This window comes from Oncorhynchus clarkii, chromosome 2, assembly GCF_045791955.1.
Source record: "Oncorhynchus clarkii lewisi isolate Uvic-CL-2024 chromosome 2, UVic_Ocla_1.0, whole genome shotgun sequence".
In the NCBI taxonomy this organism is placed as follows: Eukaryota; Metazoa; Chordata; class Actinopteri; order Salmoniformes; family Salmonidae; genus Oncorhynchus; species Oncorhynchus clarkii.
Window position 1 is genome coordinate 93,133,652 of NC_092148.1, and position 13,142 is coordinate 93,146,793.

Sequence of the window (13,142 nt, forward strand, 5' to 3'; positions counted from 1 at the left end):
CACATTCTTATTTTCAATGATGGCCTAGGAACGGTGGGTTAACTGCCTCTTTCAGGGACAGAACGACAGATTTTCACCTTGTCGGCTCGGGGGATCCAATCTTGCAACGTTACAGTTAACTAGTCCAACGCTATAACCACCTGGCTCTCGTTGCACTCCACAAGGAGACTGCCTGTTACGCGAATGCAGTAAGAAGCCAAGGTAAGTTGCTAGCTAGCATTAAATTATCTTATAAAAAACAATCAATCAATCAATCATAATCACTAGTTAACTACACATGGTTGATGATATTACTAGTTTATCTAGCGTGTCCTGCGTTGCATATAATCTGACTGAGCATACAAGCATACAAGTATCTGACTGAGTGGTGGTAGGCAGCAGCAGGCTCATAAGCATTCATTCAAACAGCACTTTCGTGCGTTTTGCCAGCAGCTCTTCGTTGTGCGTCAAGCATTGCGCTGTTTATGACTTCAAGCCTATCAACTCCTGAGATTAGGCTGGTGTAACCGATGTGAAATTGCTAGCTAGTTAGCTGAGTGCGCGCTAATAGCGTTTCAAACGTCACTCGCTCTGAGACTTGAAGTGGTTGTTCCCTTTGCTCTGCATGGGTAACACTGCTTCAAGGGTGGCTGTTGTCGTTGTGTTCCTGGTTCAAGCCCAGGTAGGAGCGAGGAGAGGGACGGAAGCTATACTGTTACACTGGCAATACTAAAGTGCCTATAAGAACATCCAATAGTCAAAGGTATACGAAATACAAGTGGTATAGAGGGAAATAGTCCTATAATTCCTATAATAACTACAACCTAAAACTTCTTACCTGGGAATATTGAAGACTCATGTTAAAAGGAACCACCAGCTTTCATATGTTCTCATGTTCTGAGCAAGGAACTTAAACGTTAGCTTTCTTACATGGCACATATTGCACTTTTACTTTCTTCTCCAACACTTTGTTTTTGCATTATTTAAACGAAATTGAACATGTTTCATTATTTATTTGAGTCTAAATATATTTTATTGATGTATTATATTAAGTTAAAATAAGTGATCATTCAGTATTGTTGTAATTGTCATTATTACAAATAAGAAGAAATTAAACGGCCGATTAATCGGTATCGGCTTTTTTGGTCCTCCAATAATCGGTATCGGCGTTGAAAAATCATAATCGGTCGACCTCTAATTGTGATGTCATTATGGGGTAGTGTGATGTCATTATGGGGTAGTGTGTGTAGATTTGATGTTGAGGGGGGGGGGGGGGAAACAATGTAATAAATTTTAGAATAAGGCTGTAAAGTAACAAAATGTGTAAAAAGTCAAGGGGTCTGAATACTTTCCGAATGCCCTGTATTTCCACCTTACAGATCTGCAAACGTTGAGGTGCTCGGTCCAACCAGACACGTAGGGATTGTACTGGGATCGTCCCTGCGAGGTGGTTGGTCTCCCATAGACATAGAATTACTAGAATGGGAATCCCTATTCATTTGCCGTGGTCTGAGGGGCCTTTCACCATGCTAGTAATTATATTTCTAATGGTCGGTCCCTGCGTGGCTTGTGGTGACATCACCCCTCTCTAGTTATTGGAGTCGTGGTTAATGAATGAAAACAGAATTCCTACAACAGACAATCTCATTTGAAGTCAATGTTCCCGTGAAGGCTGGACCACCAGACATACAGTACTGTGGATAAAAGGGCCTTCTTCTTCTTCTTCTTATTCTCTCTTCCCAACTCTAGTAGTTTTATGTCTATGTGTTCTCGTACCGTTAGATGAGTGGACAGCACTGGGTTTAAGAGAGCAGGACATTCTGAGGAGGTTGAAACAAGACCGATGGTAACAGTGCAACGCCACACGACGGAGACGCAGATCGGTCAGGACAGATCACACGTCCTAATATGAATGAGTCCAGAACGTTACCAAGACAAGAGCGTTGGGACGTGGCAGATGCTAGCGTAACACCACACAATGACACGAATGGACAGGATAGAAGTAAGGATGGTCTCTAATCCCTAATATTAATTAGTACAAAACATTAACAAGCTCAGATAGCCATGTTGCCCCCCCCCCCCCCGTTAGACAGTCTTAGACAGTCTTTATCCTCTTTCACTCCAATTATATTCTGATCTATTCAATTATATTCTGATCTATTCAATTATATTCTGATCTATTCAATTATATTCTAATCTATTCAATTATATTTGCATCTATTCATTTATATTTGAATCTATTCATTTCTATTATATTCTAATCTATTCAATTATATTCTAATCTATTCAATTACATTCTAATCTATTCAATTATATGATATTCTAATCTATTCAATTATATTCTGATCTATTCAATTATATTCTGATCTATTCAATTATATTCTGATCTATTCAATTATATTCTGATCTATTCAATTATATTCTGATCTATTCAATTATATTCTAATCTATTCAATGATATGATATTCTAATCTATTCAATTATATTCTAATCTATTCAATTATATTCTAATCTATTCAATTACATTCTAATCTATTCAATTATATTAAATTATGTTGTAAATAACAATTTGTTCTTAATTGACCTGCCTGTGAAAATAAGGGTAAAACTTACCTTTTTATTTAAAAATATGATATTCTTAACTATTGTAATCTGTTGAAATGAGTGTTGACTTAACCTCAATGGAACCATGCCAAAGTGTCCTAGCATTATCGGGCGGAAACGATCTCCCAACAGCAGTGTGCCGAAGAGGCTATTGACTGACAAATGAACTTGTCTTCTTTTCTTTTTAGAACAGAACTGTAATCCCGTCGTAAGTAGAGAAAACCCTTCTCCCTCCACAGCTCCTGTTCGGACGACTGAGCTGTTCTGCTTACTGTAAGACCGAGTGACAATTACAAGACAGATTGTTTTTCTGGGCCCAGATGAGTGTTGATCTTGGATCGGTTTTGCCTTTTATATCATATATCACAGCATTATATGGATGGGGGAGGGGCCTGATCCTAGATCAGCACTCATACTCTGAGATGCTTAAAAAAATACTGCAAGACTTAGACAATTAGAAGAAGGATCGTTTCTCTGCTGAGGTCAACAAGGTGAGCGGCAAAGCTTCACAGGACAGGATGGGAAGATTACCCATAAAGTGTCTCAGAGTAAGAGAGTTGATCTAGGATCAGTTCCTCAACTGTTTCCATATAATCTTATTCATTCTGATCTAAAAGGCTAAACAGATTCTAGATCAGCACTTATATTTTGAGACGCATTGATTGAAATGGATGGAAAGACACAAGAACACCCAGAAAGAATAGAGTATGAATTAGAATGTTAATTCATTAATTAGAATTAGAATGTTAATTCATTAATTAGAATTAGAATGTTAATTCATTAATTAGAATTAGAATGTTTCATGGAGATGAGAGGAAAGGCAGCATCCCAAATAACACCCTATTCCCTATATATAGTGCACTAGTTTTGACCAAGGCCCTATTCCCTATATATAGTGCACTAGTTTTGACCAAGGGCACTATTCCCTATATATAGTGCACTAGTTTTGACCAAGGGCACTATTCCCTATATATAGTGCACTAGTTTTGACCAAGGCCTTATTCCCTATATATAGTGCACTAGTTTTGACCAAGGGCACTATTCCCTATATATAGTGCACTAGTTTTGACCAAGGCCTTATTCCCTATATATAGTGCACTAGTTTTGACCAAGGGCCCTATTCCCTATATATAGTGCACTAGTTTTGACCAAGGGCCCTATTCCCTATATATAGTGCACTAGTTTTGACCAAGGGCACTATTCCCTATATATAGGGCACTAGTCCCTCGGCTGCAATTCGGTTTAAAATGGAATGTATAAATAAAGAAAAACAGGAAAATACATTTTTTCATGTTTTAAATGTTTATTAATTACCTACATTACTGTAGAGGGAGTTATTGGGGATTCAACACGTCACTATGCAATTGACACATGACTATGCAATTAGTTAGGATAATGAAAGTGTATGAGAAAGTAGTAGCAATAGCAGAACTGTCAGTGAATTTAAAGAAGCATGAAATCACAGAGGAGCAGAAGCATGAAGCTACAGAGGCGTAAACATAACAACGAGTCTCCTATAATGCATTGAACAAACACACTCAATTTGGAAAGCTTTATAATGTATTTCTCTTTAAATGCAATAACCTGTCACCAACGCCCCGGGCGCACGAATTAATGCACGCACATACACACACACACGTACGCTGGAAGGCAGGCAAACACAGGGCATGCAGAGTTTACCTATAGCCTACAGCATATTGACTAGTGCTGGAGTTGTTGTAGCCTAATGATTGCAACATGGTGCAGAGAGAGAGAGAGAGAGAGAGAGAGAGAGAGAGAGAGAGAGAGAGAGAGAGAGAGAGAGAGAGAGAGAGAGAGAGAGAGAGAGAGAGAGAGAGAGAGAGAGAGAGAGAGAGAGAGAGAGAGAGAGAGAGAGAGAGAGAGAGAGAGAGAGAGAGAGAGAGAGAGAGAGAGAGAGAGAGAGAGAGAGAGAGAGAGAGAGAGAGAGAGGGGGCAGGCTGGCTACGCGGTAGATTGTCACTGGACTTGCTTCTGAAATATATATCACAGCGAAATACAAAATGCTAATCTTGCAGATTGAGTCTGCTCGACCTACCGTAGCTACCATATAACGATTCTCTCTGGTTTCTTCTCCGCCCATAACCCCTCTTATTATAAAAGGATGTGCCGGAGATGACAGCTTGGCGCGTGGCGCCCCCGCTATAGAAGAATGCCCCTGATCAGACCATCAACCTGGCTGGCTGGCGGCATCCCATAATGATCCTGAATCATCCGCTGCAGCAGGCAGAAAGAGCACTAAATCATATTCATACTCACCACAACGATTTCCTGGGAGGAAGATGATGTTCTTTGTTGTAGGAGGTCACCCCCAGAGCCAGCTGCATTACAGTAATATATTTCTGGTAATTCACCATGGTATTGTCCACCGCTACTATGAATCCAACCCAAAGAAAAGCACAGGTAATCATATAGTAGTAGTAGTAGTTTATTCCCTGGCAGCGTCTGCCTTCACTGCGTCTTCCTTGTTCAGCAGCATCTCAACGCCATTTCCAGTAGCGGTGAAGGACTGACAGGGGAAACACTTCCCGAGGAACTGAGAGAAAGGTGCCATACCGCGACTAAGAGCCATGTCTAGAATGACGGTAACCAAGACGACTCTCATCTTATCCTATTACCACTCCGAATAGATCGCCCAATCCATTCGAATTTTTTATATATTTTTTTAAGTCAGGATTTAAACATTTTAAATTCTCCTTTTCCTTTTTACCTTTCTCACTTTGCTGTAAAACAGTCTGTGAACAACGGTCAGTGCTGCGGCGTTGGTTCAAGCGTCTGATCGATCGTGAGGTAGTGGGGAGTGTGTAGTCGGAGGCACAGGGAGAGCGAGTGGGAGAGAGGGAGGGAATGAGGGAGGTGGGTGGGTTTGAGGATGTTCTCTTGTCGCATATACTTATGGGGTCAAACATCGGAGATACTTTAAACCTTTCCTTTCCATAAAGCTAAAACATCTCTCATTGAATTCTTCCCTCGTCATGGATTTTATGACTTTCCATGTAAGTAGTAGTCTTAACAAGATTACAATTTCGTGGGATTTGCAATCATTTGTGGTGACATAGGCAAACCAGTCATAAGAAGCCTACTTGTCAGTGCAGCACCTGCACTAAGCCAACCTGCACTAAGCCAACCTGCACTAAGCCAACCTGCACTAAGCCAACCTGCACTAAGCCAACCTGTACTAAGCCAACCTGTACTAAGCCAACCTGCACTAAGCCAACCTGCACTAAGCCAACCTGCACTAAGCCAACCTGCACTAAGCCAACCTGTACTAAGCCAACCTGCACTAAGCCAACCTGCACTAAGCCAACCTGCACTAAGCCAACCTGCACTAAGCCAACCTGCACTAAGCCAACCTGCACTAAGCCAACCTGTACTAAGCCAACCTGCACTAAGCCAACCTGCACTAAGCCAACCTGCACTAAGCCAACCTGTACTAAGCCAACCTACACTAAGCCAACCCGTACTAAGCCAACCTGCACTAAGCCAACCTGTACTAAGCCAACCTGCACTAAGCCAACCTGCACTAAGCCAACCTGCACTAAGCCAACCTGCACTAAGCCAACCTGCACTAAGCCAACCTGCACTAAGCCAACCTACACTAAGCCAACCTGTACTAAGCCAACCTGCACTAAGCCAACCTGTACTAAGCCAACCTACACTAAGCCAACCTGTACTAAGCCAACCTGTACTAAGCCAACCTGCACTAAGCCAACCTACACTAAGCCAACCTGTACTAAGCCAACCTGTACTAAGCCAACCTGCACTAAGCCAACCTACACTAAGCCAACCTGTACTAAGCCAACCTGTACTAAGCCAACCTGCACTAAGCCAACCTGCACTAAGCCAACCTGCACTAAGCCAACCTGCACTAAGCCAACCTGTACTAAGCCAACCTGCACTAAGCCAACCTGCACTAAGCCAACCTGCACTAAACCAACCTGCACTAAACCAACCTGCACTAAGCTAATGGAGAGCTGCCAATGGCTTCCAGCCCATCTTTAACATCTATCTTCTCTTGGTCCCTCCAAAGCCTGTTTCAGCACCACTGAAAGTGAACAGCGACACAATCGATATTCCGGGTCTGTTTCAGCACCACTGAAAGTGAACAGCGACACAATCGGTATTCCGGGTCTGTTTCAGCACCACTGAAAGTGAACAGCGACACAATCGGTATTCCGGGTCTGTTTCAGCACCACTGAAAGTGAACAGCGACACAATCGGTATTCCGGGTCTGTTTCAGCACCACTGGACAGAGGACAGCGACCATCTCAGGTGGAGGCAGCTAGATGACTTGCCACTGGGAGAGTCCCTATGGATAGACCCATGACTATGTATTTACTTATTTAAATATATGGCTTTGGGAAGAACTAACAAGTGGTTTTTGTTTTCTTCTACTGCTTTACGTAAAGGCTCAGCTTTCACAGCAGGAGCGCAACTTTCACTGGGGACTATGAAATAACACACATGGAATCGTGTAGTGATGAAAAAAGTGTTAAACAAATCAAAATATAGTTTAGATTTTAGAGTCTTCAAAGTGGCCACCTTTTGCCTTGATGACAGCTTTTGCACACTATTGACATTCTCTCAACCAGCTTCACCTGGAATGCTTTTCCAACAGTCTTGAAGGAATAACCCACATATGCTGAGCACTTGTTGGCTGCTTTTCCTTCACTCTGCGGTCCAACTCATCCCAAACCATCTCAATTGGGTGGAGGTCGGGTGATTGTGGAGGACAGGTCATCTGATGCAGCGCTCCATCACTATCCTTCTTGGTCAAATAGCCCTTACACAGCCTGGAGGTGTGTTGGGTCATTGTTCTGTTGAAAAACAAATGATAGTCCCACTAAGCGCAAACCAGATGGGATGGCATATCGCGGCAGAATGCTGTGGGAGCCATGCTGGTTAAGTGTGCCTTGAAATCTAAATAAATCACCTACAGTGTCACCAGCAAAGCACCACCACACCTCCTCCTCCATGCTTCACGGTGGGAACCACACATGCAGAGATCATCCGTTCAGCTACTCTGCGTCTCACAAAGACACGGTGGTTGGAACCAAACATCTCAAATTTGAACTCATCAGACCAAAGGACAGATTTCCACCGGTGTAATGTCCATTGCTCGTGTTTCTTGGCTCAAGCAAGTCTCTTATTATTATTGGTGTCCTTTAGTAGTGGTTTCTTTGCAGTAATTTGACCATGAAGGCCTGATTCACACAGTCCCCTCTGAACAGTTGATGTTTATTTATTTGGGCTGCAATCTGAGGCTGGTAACTCTAATGAATTTATCCTCTGCAGCAGAGGTAACTCTGGGTCTTCCTTTCCTGTGGCAGTCCTCATGAGACCCAGTTTCATCATAACGCTTGATGGTTTTTGTGACTGCACTTAAAGAAACTTTCAAAGTTCTTCAACTTTCCGGATTGACTTACCTTCATGTCTTAATTAATGATGGACTGTCATTTCTCTTTGCATTCCAGGTGACTACCTCACAAAGCTGTATGAGAGAATACCAAGAGTGTGCAAAGTTGTCATCAAGGCAAAGAGTGGCTACTTGGAAGAATCTCAAATATAAAATACATTTTTATTTGTTTAACACTTTTTTGGTTACTACATGATTCCATATGTGTTATTTCATAGTGTTGATGTCTTCGCTATTATTCTACAATGTAGAAAATAGTAAAAATAAAGAAAAACCCTGGAATGAGTAGGTGTGTCCAAACTTTTGACTGGTACTGTATATTATGTCCATTAGACTATGGAGTAGCTACAGAGCATTAGACTATGGAGTAGCTACAGAGCATTAGACTATGGAGTAGCTACAGAGCATTAGACTATGGAGTAGCTACAGAGCATTAGACTTTGAAGTAGCTACAGAGCATTAGACTATGGAGTAGCTACAGAGCATTAGACTATGAAGTAGCTACAGAGCATTAGACTATGGAGTAGCTACAGAGCATTAGACTATGGAGTAGCTACAGAGCATTAGACTATGGAGTAGCTACAGAGCATTAGACTATGGAGTAGCTACAGAGCATTAGACTATGGAGTAGCTACACAGCATTAGACTTTGGAGTAGCTACAGAGCATTAGACTATGGAGTAGCTACAGAGCATTAGACTATGGAGTAGCTACAGAGCATTAGACTATGGAGTAGCTACAGAGCATTAGACTATGGAGTAGCTACAGAGCATTAGACTATGGAGTAGCTACACAGCATTAGACTTTGGAGTAGCTACAGAGCATTAGACTATGGAGTAGCTACAGAGCATTAGACTATGGAGTAGCTACAGAGCATTAGACTATGGAGTAGCTACAGAGCATTAGACTATGGAGTAGCTACAGAGCATTAGACTATGGAGTAGCTACAGAGCATTAGACTATGGAGTAGCTACAGAACATTAGACTATGGAGTAGCTACAGAGCATTAGACTATGGAGTAGCGACAGAGCATTGGGCTAATTTGGGAATTAGTCAAACATTGTTATTCAAGGATCTGGATCTTATTACCTTTTAAATAGTTGGTTAAGGACACAGAAAAACTGTGCTCTCTCTTAAATGTAGATAAACAGTTATTTATCTCAGACCTGGCAAGCCATCTCAAGTTAAATCATCCCTGTCAAAGGTTCCAAGCCCTTTCTAGAGATTCCATTTCTATCAGTGTCACTCTATTGTGAGGTGAACCAAGAATGAAGTGGCATTTGAAGGACATCGCATCTTTATAAACTCAGCAGCCCTCAACAATATAATGACACACATGGCTTAAAGATTTGTTTAGCAATTTGTTAGCAAATTTTCCAGAAATTTCAATATTGTCCTAATATGTTCTTCTTCTCCTTCCTCTTCTAGTTCTTCTTCTCCTCCTTCGTCTTCTTCTTCCCCTTTCTTCTTCATCTCCTTCTTCTTCTTCTTCTTCTTCTCCTTCGTCTTCTCCTTCTTCTTCTCCTCCTTCGTCTTCTTCTTCCCCTTTCTTCTTCATCTCCTTCTTCTTCTTCTCCTTCGTCTTCTTCTTCGTCTTCTTTTCCTTCGTCTTCTTCTTCATCCAGGTCACCAGTGGCACCAGGACCTCAAGCCTCCAGGACATTTAAGGAAGCTGAACACACAGCAGCCACTGATTGATTCACAAATGGCACCCTATCCCCTATATAGTGCACTACTTTAGACCAGGGCCCTATAGAACCCTATTCCCTATATAGTGCACTACTTTAGACCAGAGTCCTATAGAACCCTATTCCCTATATAGAGCACTACTTTAGACCAGAGCCGTATAGAACCCTATTCCCTATATAGTGCACTACTTTAGACCAGAGGCCATACAACAGAAACTACATGGAGCAACAGTGTTGCCTACATCTATCCAGTTTTCACAGATCTGATGAACATGGGGAGTGAACAAGGGCATAGGGGAGGGGACATCTTCTTGGAATGAAATGCAGCCAGTTGGCTCCCTACACTAGTGATGTCATTTCTTCCTACTGTACAGTACCAGACGCGTCACAGACGCGTCACTCCAGGCAACACCATCTAATGCTAATGCTAATGCTAATGTGATAATAGGAATTAATATTTCTCTGCTCCAAAAGAAAAACACTCATAATATGCACTGACATTCCAAGTAATTTGGCTGTCGGCCCTGGTCTAAAGTAGTGCAATATATAGGGAATAGGGTTCTATAGGGCTCTGGTCTAAAGTAGTGCAATATATAGGGAATAGGGTTCTATAGGGCTCTGGTCTAAAGTAGTGCAATATATAGGGAATAGGGTTCTATAGGGCTCTGGTCTAAAGTAGTGCAATATATAGGGAATAGGGTTCTATAGGGCTCTGGTCTAAAGTAGTGCACTATATAGGGAATAAATAGTGTTCTATAGGACTCTGGTCTAAAGTAGTGCACTATATAGGGAATAGGGTTCTATAGGACTCTGGTCTAAAGTAGTGCACTATATAGGGAATAGGGTTCTATAGGACTCTGGTCTAAAGTAGTGCACTATATAGGGAATAGGGTTCTATAGGGCTCTGGTCTAAAGTAGTGCACTATATAGGGAATAGGGTTCTATAGGGCTCTGGTCTAAAATAGTGCACTATATAGGGAATAGGATTATATAGGGCTCTGGTCTAAAGTAATACACTATATATAGGGAATAGGGTTCTATAGGGCTCTAGTCTAAAGTAGTGTACTATATAGGGAATAGGGTTCTATAGGGCTCTAGTCTAAAGTAGTGCACTATATATAGGGAATAGGGTTCTATAGGGCTCTGGTCTAAAGTAGTGCACTATACATAGGGAATAGGGTTATATAGGGCTCTGGTCTAAAGTAGTACACTATATAGGGCTCTGGTCTAAAGTAGTGCACTATGTAGGGAATAGGGTTCTATAGGACTCTGGTCTAAAGTAGTGCACTATATAGGGAATAGGGTTCTATAGGACTCTGGTCTAAAGTAGTGCACTATATAGGGAATAGGGTTCTATAGGACTCTGGTCTAAAGTAGTGCACTATATAGGGAATAGGGTTCTATAGGGCTCTGGTCTAAAGTAGTGCACTATATAGGGAATAGGGTTCTATAGGGCTCTGGTCTAAAATAGTGCACTATGTAGGGAATAGGGTTCTATAGGACTCTGGTCTAAAGTAGTGCACTATATAGGGAATAGGGTTCTATAGGACTCTGGTCTAAAGTAGTGCACTATATAGGGAATAGGGTTCTATAGGACTCTGGTCTAAAGTAGTGCACTATATAGGGAATAGGGTTCTATAGGGCTCTGATCTAAAGTAGTGCACTATATAGGGAATAGGGTTCTATAGGGCTCTGGTCTAAAATAGTGCACTATATAGGGAATAGGATTATATAGGGCTCTGGTCTAAAGTAATACACTATATATAGGGAATATGGTTCTATAGGGCTCTAGTCTAAAGTAGTGTACTATATAGGGAATAGGGTTATATAGGGCTCTGGTCTAAAGTAGTGCACAATATAAGGAATATGGTTCTATAGGGCTCTGGTCTAAAGTAGTACACTATATAGGGAATAGGATTATATAGGGCTCTAGTCTAAAGTAGTGCACTATATATAGGGAATAGGGTTCTATAGGGCTCTGGTCTAAAGTAGTGCACTATATAGGGAATAGGGTGTCATTTTGGACGGACATACTCTCTCTGATGTCCCTACTTACCAGGGATGCCAATTGATTATGACACTGATGCTTAATCAGCCGTTACTAGGTACTATCCACTCACCTAGGTATGTTGTTTTGTTGCATCAACGGAACATTCTATTAATTAAAGAGACGTTTCAGAGGATTGAAAACAACGTTGTTATTTTTTTAAAAACCTCACATTCTGGACTCGATGTGTCAATGTATGGCTCATACATGCATAATAACCCATCTGCAGTCCTCTCCCAGCGGAGAAAGGCACAGAGTATTTTAAATTCTAACCTGGTATCATTTAGTACACGAGATCCGCGCTCGTTCATGTCATTTAGCCTAGTGTGGCTGCATGAGATAACTACGTAATGGATCATCGACAAGGGGATCTATGGTTTCAATGGAAAGCAATGAACGTCGCCTTAGCATGTACATTATTTTCCTTTTATACGACCTGCTGGGTCTAATCCTGGATACCGATTGGTTAAAAGCGCATTCCAGCGGCTGTCGATTCCACAAGTTACCGCCGTCTAAAACTATGACGTTGAAATGCCTATTTACTCCGTTCCTCCTCACTGTTTAATCCATTGTCTCATCAACCCAAACAAGTTATACACAACAAAAAGCATCTAGACATTATCCCACATTTATTTCAGACTAGCAATTGTTTTTTCAATAGTGGACTACTAGCTACTAGCTTTTCTCAGCCAGTTGAAATCATGAATCAGCTGGCCACATTTTTTATGGATATATACAAAGAAATGTCCATAAAAAAAACAAGTATCCTAAAACGAAACGAAGTCCTGAAAAGTGAGCCTCATTTTCTATGCCAGGTCGAAATCGCGCTTCATGTTATTGTTATGGGAGTATCCAAATAAATGTCACTAGAAATCAACTGAAACAAACGCCAATGCAGCTACTTTGCTGATATTTTGACTGCACTGTTTCAGATGACTGTACGTTAGCGATTTAATGTTGTTGTCTGGCAATGGAACATTTACAATGAAGGACTGGGTTGCGTCCATAGATACAGTATAGAACAAACAGAATGAAGGACTGGGTTGCGTCCATAGATACAGTACAGAACAAACAGAATGAAGGACTGGATTGGGCCAATAGATACAGTACAGAACAAACAGACTGAAGGACTGGGTTGCGTCCATAGATACAGTACAGAACAAACAGAATGAAGGACTGGGTTGCGTCCATAGATACAGTACAGAACAAACAGAATGAAGGACTGGGTTGCGTCCATAGATACAGTACAGAACAAACAGAATGAAGGACTGGGTTGCGTCCATAGATACAGTACAGAACAAACAGAATGAAGGACTGGGTTGCGTCCATAGATACAGTACAGAACAAACAGAATGAAGGACTGGGTTGCGTCCATAGATACAGTACAGAAC

The 13,142-nt window shown here is 41.5% G+C and overlaps 1 protein-coding gene across 4 annotated transcripts in view; it reads right to left on the reverse strand.

Moving 5' to 3' along the window:
- LOC139376446 (tight junction protein 1b) overlaps positions 1-5,111 on the reverse strand; it is a 212,252-nt gene extending 207,141 nt beyond the window's left edge. For all 4 annotated transcript variants that reach the window (XM_071119076.1, XM_071119069.1, XM_071119062.1 and 1 more), the window contains exon 1: positions 4,861-5,111. In XM_071119076.1, the coding sequence (XP_070975177.1) occupies positions 4,861-5,012 (152 nt within the window). In that variant the 5' untranslated portion in view covers positions 5,013-5,111. The remainder of the gene's footprint in view (positions 1-4,860) is intronic.
- Between the last annotated feature and the right edge of the window lie 8,031 nt (positions 5,112-13,142).